General features: G+C 35.9%; 1 protein-coding gene across 1 annotated transcript; it reads right to left on the bottom strand.

Moving 5' to 3' along the window:
• Window positions 1-2,712: 2,712 nt before the first annotated feature.
• LOC131987248 (claudin-7-A-like) lies at window positions 2,713-6,437 on the bottom strand. The gene is made up of 4 exons (XM_059352438.1): window positions 6,012-6,437; window positions 3,574-3,738; window positions 3,399-3,483; window positions 2,713-3,064 (listed from the first exon to the last, which is right to left on the bottom strand). The coding sequence occupies exons 1-4, from the start codon at window positions 6,232-6,234 to the stop codon at window positions 2,905-2,907; spliced, it is 633 nt and encodes a 210-aa protein (XP_059208421.1). The 5' UTR covers window positions 6,235-6,437; the 3' UTR covers window positions 2,713-2,904.
• Between the last annotated feature and the right edge of the window lie 6,078 nt (window positions 6,438-12,515).

The raw sequence follows: 12,515 nt of genomic DNA, 5'->3' as shown, positions 1-12,515 counted from the left end.
AACTGAATGTTTAATGGTCTTGTTTTGTCTTAGGGCATTATGTGTAGAATCCAAGATCTTTTTTTTTATTTATACATTAGATAAGGACGCGTAGGCATCCATCTATTTATTAAATGTCTCCTTAATGTTTCGTCCTTCATTAACGGCACGTAGGCAACTACTGAAGGAATGAGGCCTGCTCTCAAATGACACTCTAACTTGTATAATTTCCCTTCATGGAGTAATTGGCAGTCACTTAACACGATTATAAACCAACTGTTGCTTCCAATATGTTAAGCTTTCACTTTAATAAATGATGTGAAGTGATGTACAGTGATTGATATCCATTCAGGTCCATGGTTGCAGGTTTTTTGCCTCCAAATCTCAACATCATTGTATTTTGTTTGTCAATCATAAAGTCTGGAGGAAGAAGACACTGACAACTTCCCCTCAAATTAAAGCTGCACAGTTTACGCTCAGGTTTTGGTTCTGTATTTTGTGTAGGTAGAGCATTGTATCTAGTTCAAACTAAATTCATGGAAAATTTGCTTATTTTCAATAGCAGCTGTGCTTCATGAGTTATGCCGGTAAATACTGGATATAAAGCTTAAATACAAGAAAAGTGTGTATGTTTTGTGAATGGGACAACAGTTTGTGGGTTCACTGAAGTGATAAGACCTCTTCAAGGCCCTTCACCCATTTTTGCTTGTTTTTACACTAAATTATCCACTAAATGGTGCATTTTGGTGCATCATTTACAATCTGGGTGAAAAGGGGCAATTCCAGTAATAGTTTATTATTATACAGCACAGAAAATGTAGTAGTGATGGCCTGGATTTACTATGACCAACAGCCCGACCTGCCTGATTAGATTAGAGGACGCAACAGATGTTTTGTGGTCAGAAAGCAAAGCAAGTTTAATTTTAAAATCCAGCACAGAAGAGGAGGGAACTGGAGGGAAGTAATATGTCACATAAACCACATTGAATGCTATGCCTATGGTAATAGAGATGGAGTCCTAGAGCTCTCTGGTGTAGTTGCATTGTGTGAGTTTTTAGGACAGAGGCAGACTGGGGTCAGACAGTTTGGCCACTCAGGAGTCGTATCATCATCATTATTATTACTTTTTAGAAGTGGCCTGAGGGAAGGAAAGAATAATGATTAGAAGAGAATGGCAGGCAGAATGAGAACAGAGGAAAAAGAACTAGAGCAAGACTGCTGGGTCTAATAAATCACAAGAATCATAACAAGAAGACATATTAGGACAAGTTGAGGAGATGAGACAGAAGAAATAAAGAGAATTCAGGTGACAAATCTCTAGTCACTCTCTAGATATATTTGCTTTTTTTTTGTGGTGATGTTTGTATCCAGACTTTTCCTGTCTGGATACAAACATCACCACACTTTTTTGTACAAGTCTATAGTTTGTTTACATGTATTTTTAGGGAAATCCTGCATAGTACACCTTTAAAAGTGATCCAAAAAAAGACAGGCTATTATAGACGATTATATTTTTACTGATGCTTGAAAATGGAATTCAAGATTTAGAATGTAGAGTACGTGTCTGTCTACCCATACTAAAAGCAGTAACCTACTTAAACCACAAGGTGGCAATAACACCAAAGCAACTTCCATTGTGATAGCCATTATGATGCTGAGTACCTATCAGCCCAAAGGAAGATGGCTTCCAGCCAGTAAAGTGTGGTTGTCATCATTTTAGGTGTTTACTTCAGTAGGAAAATCATCTGAATGCTTAGTCGGTCATGTTCGCTCACCAACATTTCAAAACATGAGTATTTATAATTGCTGCACATGACAGCCACGTTTTCACAGCATGCATGGATTGTGGTTTTCTTCCAACAGCACTTTAAGGATAAAGCTTATGTGTACTTAATTGTAGTATTGGTGCATAGTGCCCATTTATTTTACGTCCCTCTTCCAAATGTTGTTCATGCTGAAGCTGTTTAAATGGTCTGGCCTTTATTTTATTAAACACTTTCATTTCCTTCATGCATGTTTACCCAATCATATTCCTTTAAGGCATTCAACAAGTCAGAAAAAGTAAATTTTCCACTTTTATTTTATATACAACACAAACTTTGCAAATTACAATTTAAAAACTTAAAAACCTGAAAGCATTACGAGTGCAGCAACAGCTTGTGACTTTAAAAAAAAACAGTAGCAAGAAGCCAAACCCATTCACACATACAGTAAATATTACAGAAGACGACAAATGGTTAGCTCACTACATCCATCATGCTGCATGTATGTCAGCAAAAACATTGGCAAGTTGAGTTATAGAAATCAGTATGCTGTAATTCATATAGTTACAATCCGGCACTTGATTAAAACTTAATTGTGTACAATGGTACTGAATGATTTGACTTTTATAAATAAGGCACAAATACATAGAATGGTAGTAAATTGCTTCTCAGGTGCCAGATAAACCACCATTGATTTGGCCTACAGTTAGAAATGGTGCAAGTTGTCCATTACATCTGATTTCTATTCAGTACATTCAAACCATTTGCTCCAAACACACTGTACATTCCGCTGCACATGGTAGCATGCGAAATATATTTCTACATACCAAGTTGTACGAGTGTTTCACCTTAATGTTAACTTAGTGCTTTACAGGTGTCAACTAAGTGAGTAATGTACTGCATTGTATACAAGCACTAACTGTAGTTCCAGACAGGGCCAGGTCAATGAGCTCTTTAAGAAGTAAACAGCCATTATTTAAAACTTTAATGTGTTTGTTAAAATATTATTACAGTAACATCACAGGGTAGCCCTGAAGAAACTAAAATAAAAAAATAAAAAACAGGTACTGGGACACAACTTTTCAACATTTATAATCTCTGAGTTGGACGAGCATGAATGTCAAAGTGTTCTTCAGCCTTGAACACCCGAGTCTTGTCCTGTTCAAACGTATTCCTTGCTGCTGGGGGGTCTGGACATTGGGACACCGGGATATTTTGGTGTGGATTTTTGTCTTGGGCAGGACGCTGCCAGCATTGCACCTCCAACTACAGCCAGGAAAGCTCCAGCCCAGGCGATGAAGATGGCGGACCCAAACTCGTACCTGCAGAAAGAAGTGTCACAGTAAGTCAAAAGGGCAAATGGACTAACATAAAACAAACGTGCACCATAGATTCATCAGCACTAGAGGAGTTGCTGGACACATGCAAATGTCTGGATATAAAAAGGGGTAGGAGGGAGATCTTAAAGCTGGCATATTTAACTAGTGCATCTAATGTTTGGTGATACTGATAAAAACAGCAGAATCTGCACATTGTAAATTGCAAATTTTTTTACACTTTCACTCCCAAAAGTGGCCTTATGCCTTGCATTCCTGCAAAATAATTTTTTTTGCATGTAGACAAAGTTTGTGTTGGTTTAAATTTTCATGCACTTACTTGGTATTGACGGGGGTGAAAGGGTTGTAGAAGGCTTGGATGATATCGTGAGCATACCAGGAGCAGGCAATAATGGCACACAAAGCTGTGGAAAAGTATCATTAATCATTAATCTATTAAAAGTGAGCAGGAGAGAATAATCACACAACAAACGGAAGATGAAATGGCTTCTTACATCCCAACAGGATGATAATGCCACCAGCCATGGCAATGCGGGACTTGCGAGTTTTGTCATCTCCTCCACAGTTGGTGCACTTCATTCCCATGCAAGCTGCGCCCAGGCCAGCTATCGTTACGATTATACCCACAATCATGAGGGCGCGGGTTGCCTGGAGGGCAGCTGTATAACAAGAGAGGATAGGGTTAAACCATCAGTTATTGTCACAAATATGAAATGCTTCATTAATCGGCGGGACACAAGGTCACGGGTGTGGCAAGGCTTAAGAAGCTTTACCAGAAAAAACAAACAGTCATTTTATTTTAAATTGATTTCTACTATGATATGTGGTGATATGACTTCTGTTAAAACATTTTTTTGGAGATTTGCTTTGGAAAGTTTGGAAACCCCCATTTGAAAAAAAAAAGCAGTGTAAACAAACACTGTTCATGAACTACAGAGTGGCATTTGTCTCTTGTGTCTCACTGCCGCTCCCTATAACAAGGAACCACTGAAACTGGCTCTAACCGGAAGCCTGAAGAACTAGAGGGGGGTGGGGGAGTAGGTGTGTATGCGTGCAAGTCAGAAACAGGTCTAACCAGGTTTCAGGTTTCATTATAAGGACGACACTCCCAATTTCAGGTACACAGTCTGTTTTTTTAGCAGGTGGACATTCAGTAGCTTCTAACCACCATCCAAAAAGGAAAAAGAAAAACTAACCTTTACTAGAATGTGAAGAATTCTCAATCTGACTTCAACTAAAGACTTACTTATCTGGCTGTCACACTTTTGTCTCAGCCTTGCATTGATTGTTCCTAAACTTCAGGATTGTTGGTAGATTTTGAGTCAGTATTTCTGAATAATGAGCCAGTATTTGTTCACTTGCTCCATATCTAACCACAGCTTTAATCACACAATCTTTATCAAAGTTGGTTAATGTTCATGTTTGAAGAGGCGATAAGGCACATTGTGCTGCAGATACCATTTTATCAATTGTATTCATAAGTCAAATAAAAACAAAATAAAAACGGACAGGTGCCATTTGGAGAAAATAGGTTTGTGAACGTCTAATTCACCAGTTAACAGGTACCTTCAGCTCTATATGCATTAACAAATGTGTTTAGGCAAGATAAATGCAAAGGGAGGTACCCATCTACAAAACTGTAAAGATCTCCCTGTAACATTCAGGCAGTTTATGCCTGAGGGCAAATGATTAATAGGCTGAATTTGAAACTTGTAGAATCCAACCGTCATGCCACCATTGACCCATTTAGCCACTGATTTTAAGATAATAGATAAAAGTCAAAGACTGAAGCATGTATTTTATTACTTTAAAAAAAGAAAATGTAACTTCTTCATTTAGCTTTAGATGTTCCTTTTTGCTCATGCCCTACATGAAGAGGTAGGCCCTTTTGTGTTGTGTTGCAACATTTGAAGAAAGGAAACTAAATGTTGCATTCAATTCAATATATCCAGATTATGTATGAAAGAGTCACAATTTATGGGCGCGAAATGTAGTAAATAGTTTAGTGTTGATGTGATTGCCTGTAAGCCAAAGAAAAGGCACCTGTTTGTGGGGCTGGTATTCAGACATGTTGACTAAACACTGGCTCATACAGGTGTTGTTTAACCTGTAACTACAGTATGCTGTGTAATGCAAATCCTACACTATAGGGCTTTCCACACATGCAGGAGGAGGGGTAGCTGTTCTGGATAATACAAGATAATCAAGTGGGAAAGTGCTATACAGATCCTATCAAATAGAAGGAATGTAATATTTTTTTAAACATGATCTCTGGCACTAAGCTGCTCTACTGCACGGTGCAGGTGAAGCCTCACAGTGTGTTTAAAACAAAATGACTACATTCTGAGTGAATAAAAGGGGGGTTAATAAGTGACAGAACCGGTTAACCCAAGCCCCAAGAATCTGGTAACGGCAAACAGTTGTAAAAGACAGCTCAGAGGGGACTGTAGAAAATGGCGTACAGAAAGTGACCTACAGAAAAGAAGAATTCCAACAGGTGCATGTCGGTTTGTAAAAAGGTAACAAGCAAATATGCCATTAAATAATGTCTGGACTCTGCCCAACATCCCGATGTCCTTAATTATAACTTATTTTTATTTTACGGTTCCTTTTTTTATACTAAATGCCTCAATATGTATTTTTTTGCATTTGTGATGTACACAATTTATTCGTATTATTACTATTAGTATTATCCTCGTTGAGTTTGTATTTTCAATTGTTCAATAAAAAAGAAAAGAAAAATGTCAGTTTGTAACATAATTCCCTGTTATATATAGTTTCTGGTGCTGGGAAGAGTCGGAGCTCTTATTAGGCCTTTAGAAATAAAGTATCAAGGCAACATTTAACACATTTTCAGTGCTTTGAGGGCCCAATCATAATTAACATTTAACATTTTTCGACCAGTCTGAATCCACTAACACGGGTCACTCACCGTTGAGCTGCAGGATTGAGTCGTAGACCTTGCACTGGATCTGGCCTGTGCTCTGGAACGCGCAGGACATCCACAGTCCTTCATACATGGCTATCGCCGTGATGATGTTGTCCCCAACATAAGCGGACATCTTCCACTGGGGTAAAATTGTGCCAATAATCAATCCAATTACGCCCAAAAGGGCCAGGGCGAATCCCAAAATCTGCAGACCGGAGTTGGCCATTTTTTCTCTTCTCTTCGACTTGACGGCGAATCAACAAAGACGACGTCCACCTGTAGTGAAGGTTTAAATCCCCCTCTCCTCACAATCTGATGTTCAGCAAAGTTTGATTTGTTGTTATCAAAGTTGACTCCTCTGTTATTATCTTTTTGAACTTAGCTTTCTAAGAGCAGAATAAATTAGCAGACAAGTGAGCTTTCAATTTATAAAGTCCGTCGGGGATTCTTCACGCACCTGTTCCTCTGCCGCACCTTGAATGGGGAGGGGATAGCGGGAGCGAGCTTTTTTAGGCGGTTTCTGTAACAGGTGGGCGGGGACGCGCACGTAGTTTCGACTCATCAGCCGTAGCAGCAAACAGCCGAGGTTTCATGATGTCAGTGTTTCCTGAAACAGACCCCCACCTGACTCAACACCTACGGATAATTATAGTCATGAGGAACATTATTACTCGTTTTCTACATCGACATTTGTTTGGACAAATATAATAACAACAACAAAAATAGCTCATAAGAGTTTAATTTAAGAGCCAGTATCTTGCCATTTTTCATGGTTTTCTTCATAATGATTTTGGTTATTATCAAGAAAAGATATAAATGGCTAGATATCAGCTCTTAAATTAAACTCTTATGAGCTATTTTTGTTGTTATCATTATGTTTGTCCAAACAAATGTACCTTTAGTTGTACCAGGCATTAAAATGAACAAGAAATTTAAGAAAACAATGATCTAATGGTGAGGTTAATGTGGTTTATGGGTAGTGATTGTTGTGTATTGTTTGTATTATGATGATAGGCCTACACATAGAGCATCTAATGTTTTAAAAATGTCTTATTATTTGATATCCCCAAAATAAAACTTTAGAAACTTTAGAGTCATCTTAAATCATAATACTCAAAAGACAGGGGGAGTCAGAACCACAAAACATTGCTTTATTTATTGAAATATTTATTTAGACCATAAATAAACAAACCGACAAAAGAATAGTGTAACAGAAAACGGTCACTTTTAGTTATGTGTTCTAAAGGCGTGGGAAGAAGTGTGAACTCATCTAATCCCGCCCCCTCTCCATTCATCTGTAGGGTTAGGGTGAGTAATCATAAGCTCTCAATACATAGATAAATAAATATGCTTTAAGCAAACAATGTATAACCAAGTATGTCCTGCAAAATGTAATTTAATTTGTCAACCATTATTCTTCTATATTACAGGCCAAACTAAACTACTTAACTATATTAATTTCTTCAGTTTTCTATACGCATATATACTTCTCCCATAATTACTTATATGTGTTTTAATAATTTCATTATATCATATCATATATATATATATATATATATATATATATATATATATATATATATATGTACACACACACACACACACACACACACACACACACACACACACACACACACACACATAAATACTTATGTTCCTATCTGCAAATTAAAAATTAAAAATAATATATATAATTCCTATAACATGGAAAAGTTGAGTGCCTGGACTCTAAGTATTTGTAATACAGTTGTGTGTTGTTTTCATGAATAGGTAAAGCACCAAGGAGAGAGACGTGCTTCTATTATATATGCAAAGCACTGTGTATGGCTTAAAAATACAGGCTCCACATGAGTGCCTAATGAAATATTGTCCAAAACAGGAGGTCACATTAATCTAAGTCGAAGTTAAGTGGAAAATCAAGTCCAATAAAATGTAGATACTGTTAATTTGAATGTCAAATAAGGCAATGTGATTACAAGCCATTTCGATTTGCAGAACCACTATTTTCTGTAAGTAAGCTACTTGTTCTCATTTGAATTTCTTAATTCATGGAGATTTACCTCAAACATACTCAGGAGTTTTTAATGATACACAAAATTTCCATGCTGTTTGGTGCCATTAACTTGGGCATCAACTACAACTACCACTACAAGCAAAATAAAAGGATAACATAAGGCCTACATTCTTTCACACTTTCACACTTTTGTTAGCTTTGTAGTTTTTTTTTATTCCACATGTGTGTGAACCTGTCATGCCTGAGTTATAAGACACATTAAATGGCCCTCTGTACACTGCTCTGACAGAAGCATGTGCTTTATCTGCCATAGGTCAGTAGAATTCAATTGAACTGCACTCCACCATGGTGAAGGTACTATCGGAACGAGGAAAATCAACAAACGGCAGCAGGCGTAGCTTGTGGGCTCTGACACTGCTTGATAAACATTTGTAGGTATGACTACTGTGCATTAATGAATCCTGTTGTTACAATAACATATAGTCTGTCCAATTAATAATCAGTATATATTGTATAAAGCCATTCAGCTCTCAATTACCACAAAAATGAAACATTTCTGGAACATATTTAACAAAACATGACAGGATCATCCTTTTATTATTTTTTGTATTGATTTCCAGAGAGAAGAAACTGGCTGTCGATTCCACTTATTTACTACCGACACATCACTGACTTTTGATTTAACTGTTGACAATAACAATTACTTATGAATTGTATGAGTCACTCTGATATTCTGCAGTCTGGTTTAACTGATCCCTGATACTGTTTTACTCACGTGTTAGACTTAAGAATGTATGTCTGAAACATTCTGTCAGCAGTGAATGATAGACCACAGAGTCCTTGACCAAATCTGAAGTCATCTTCCTACAGGTCAATATAATGTGTTTGTACCAGTCAACTCCCACTTCTGACTTCTGTTTATTTTCTATAACTTTCACTTCCCCTTTAGACACTCATCTGGGCTGGTGTAGAAAAAAACAAAACAAACAAAAGAACTAGGCTTTTTCTTGTTTTTTACTGTAAATACTTTGCTTTACTGACACAGTTGTCTGTTGTCACTTCTATATGTGATATTCTGTCTTCACTTATAATTTAATGAACATTTAAGGGAATCACCATCACCTCGTCAGAAAAACATTTCAGTAGAAACCTTGATTAAAGTAAACACCTTCATCCTGACTCACTAGCAAAAGGTGGGGATCTAATAGGCTGGGAGTTTTTTTTCCTGTTTTTTTAGAGCTGTGCCCTCAGGTGTAATTGTTTGCAGATGACAGTTTGCTCTTTCCAGTTTACTATGACAACACGAGGGGATCCTGGGACAAGTCAGTTTTAAGTCTTACACACTATGTCAGGTTTGCTTTGGTTTTTGCTTGAGAATCATATTTTCAGATTAAATCTTAAAATACATACATTTGTATAATTTTAAAGGAAGCAATTACCTTCAGTATTTTAAATCGTGTGTATGTTAATGTGTTTGAATGTTGCCTGTAATAACCAGTTTCTATTTTGATTTCATTCTGTGTTGTACAGCTACGTTATGACCTGGCAGCGGCTTCAAAGTTGCTCAGGGAGTTGATTCAGTTATTTTACTCGTCAAACAGGTTTTGTTGGACGCCTGTGGGTGTCTATGCAGTTATTTAAAAACATAAAATATACTTCCAAAAACAATTCCGATGCACGGCCAAGCCTAAGAAACCTAGGCATGTGAATTTCTCACACACTTTTACATCATCATTACATATTAACATGTACAGTGATTGGTTTGGAAGCTACTATGATACTTGCGCAACACTGAGACATATCAGATTGAAACCAGCAGTCACTGTCTGAGTCATCATCATCTGCAGAAGACACAGGAAGTATGACATAAATAGTTTTACTCGTCACAGGTTTCTTGTTAGTTAGTTATAGTTAGATAACTCACCTGAAGAGAAACAGATAACAATTCACATGTGTTTATGCTACTACACAGGGTGTGTCTACTCTGGATCAGCTGTCCTTTTTTATTTATTTATACACAGTGTTTTTAAAGGTAAATCTCAAGTCAGTGACACAAATAACAGATTGATTTGAATGGTTTTAATTTTTTTTTTTTTTTTTTACGACTTAAGTACATTTGTTTTTAAGTTGAATTACGTTAAGTGCAACTAATGTATTAGACCACTGGTTTGTGCCACAGCTGTCCTAAATTAACAGCATTAGTAATTACCAGCATCATTTTTTAATACACCAGTATGTAGAAGCTCTTTAACTGAAAACATTTTTTAATGCTAAAATATAATTATTATTGTTATCCATGAATTTTCAAATTTACCGTTTTACAAAACATATGTAAAAAATAGTTAAGCAAATGATCATTTATTGATTAAGATGCCAGCTTATAGTTAATTACTTGTATTCCTGGACATAAAAATGAGTTTTAGTGGTTGAATGTTCTGCTTGATTCATTTCTGACTTCTCAGAGAAGCTCAGTGAGCCGGCTACAATCCTGGTATAAAAAGGAGAATTCACTTTGTTATTTGCCAAATAAATAACATAACAAAACAAATACATTTTTTTTTGTTTTAAACAAGCTTTTGAATGATTTCTAAAACATTTATCTTTTCTCGTTTTTATGACAGGTGGTCTAATAGATTTGTTAAGCAATTTATATCTACAATGTAATTTCATTAAATCATTTATACTATTAAAAAGTTTTTCCCTGGAAACTATATTATTTAAATTTAACATTTTTCGTCCAATTAGAATTCAACTTTGCCACCTGACACCTGTGTGTTGTTACCGTAATAACTCATTGTAATCCTTTTACCCTGACTGTGCATGTTGTGCCATGATTCTTGGCAGCATGCTGTAGGACAAAAGGTGACATGAGGCTAAATGAAACAAACATAAATATGACATAAATTGCAATGCTGCCATCTTGTGGTTACTGTGAATATATACCAAAGCAATAAACAGCCATTTTAGCTCTTACTACCCAAAGCACCACAGGCTGTTTACTTGCCATCCATGTTTGTGGAAAGTTTCAGGCAGATTTTTTGAAACAAGCCATTTAACTCTAAACTCTAAAAAAAATACACTCATACATTAGCAGTGTATAATTAGTGTATGTTTGAAGTGCAAGATAAATCACACTTTTACCCAAATACAATATAATGGTTAATTCAGGAAACAAACAAAAAAGTCCAGCCACATGAAGCAGTAATACAACACAAAGAGTCGAGGTGCAACATATAATCATGTTTTCTAAAACAGAAATGGTCTTGAAGACAAAAAAATAAGGAATTGTTCCTTTAATGCAGTTGTAGTTTGTTTTTCTAGCACTTTTTTTAACCAAAGTTTATTGCAAATGTTATAAAACTGTAAGTATTGTGAAAAAAAAAAAATTAATCAGCAGTGTCAATTCACACAAGAGAGACCATAGTGGGAAAAACATTGCCACCTGTAAAGAAAATATCATATTAATATTCAAGCTATGGGGCATAATAAACAATGAGCATTATTAACACCATTTCTTAATTAGAATTACATATGTTGTGTATTAGAGCTTGAAAAAAGCTGCAGTTGTGAAATGCTTGAAATGATCTTTTACTATATTATTGGATATTTTAGCTAAGCAGAAAGACTGATGCTCAGGGCCCCCTCTCTTCCATTCAGAAATAAATAACGACACTATATATATTATATAAAGAATATTCACACAAAAGGGAAGTCAAATAAGATAAGCATTTGAGATTGATGACGTGCAATAGTGTCCACTGCACTTTTACTAAAAACAAGACTTTATTTCAAATAATGTGCCATAAAATGAGTTTTCACTCTGCACTGTGGAAGAGAAGATCACATACATGCAGGTCATTTGGAGGAACAGTCATTTAGAACTCAACAGTCAATGCCTTTTGTTTGCATTTTGTGACATATTAAAATAATAGTAAATTAACTCCCTCTATTTTATGGATACTTTCTCTATTTAGCTTCTCTATTTCTTGTTTCAAATAATGACATAGTAAGATTCTTTTTTTTTTTGGACAACTTTTGTTTCCGCAGTTCTTCTTTAGCATTAGAAGTGTGTAATAAAATACAGAAAACCAAATGCACCAATTTGCTAATCATTTGTAACATATAATACATTTGAAATTGTACAAAGAACAGTATATTTAATATTTAAACTGATAAATCTTTGTTTTCATAAATACACTGACATCTGAATTTGATGCACCGAGTCCCAAATTTTTTGGAATCTTTTTTTTTGTATCGATACATTTTGCTTCATAGCAATTTTTGGTACTGGGATATCATTTTTTTTATTTGCTATCCCCACCAGCATGCACTTATGGTGACTCTGTTGATCATTTCATGGCTGTTTACCATCCATCTGATGCAATGTTATTGACATTAATACCGATGAAAGAGCAGTTGATTGTGTGCAGTCAGAAGACATTCAGTGCTTTGAAAAACATAATTAAATGCAGCACATGCACATTAAACCTCCA

The sequence above is a fragment of the Centropristis striata genome, chromosome 15 (assembly GCF_030273125.1).
Source record: "Centropristis striata isolate RG_2023a ecotype Rhode Island chromosome 15, C.striata_1.0, whole genome shotgun sequence".
Classification (NCBI taxonomy): domain Eukaryota; kingdom Metazoa; phylum Chordata; class Actinopteri; order Perciformes; family Serranidae; genus Centropristis; species Centropristis striata.
The sequence above is the reverse complement of the archived record's forward strand: the minus strand, read 5'-3'. Positions and strand labels throughout refer to the sequence as shown.

Coding starts and splice junctions, on each gene's coding strand:
- LOC131987248 (XM_059352438.1), bottom strand. CDS start 6,234: ATGGCCAACTCCGGTCTGCAGATTTTGGGATTCGCCCTGGCCCTTTTG. Junction 3,484..3,573: donor CATTATCATCCTGTTGGGAT/GTAAGAAGCCAT, acceptor ACTTTTCCACAG/CTTTGTGTGCCATTATTGCC. Junction 3,065..3,398: donor TTCACCCCCGTCAATACCAA/GTAAGTGCATGA, acceptor TTCTTTCTGCAG/GTACGAGTTTGGGTCCGCCA.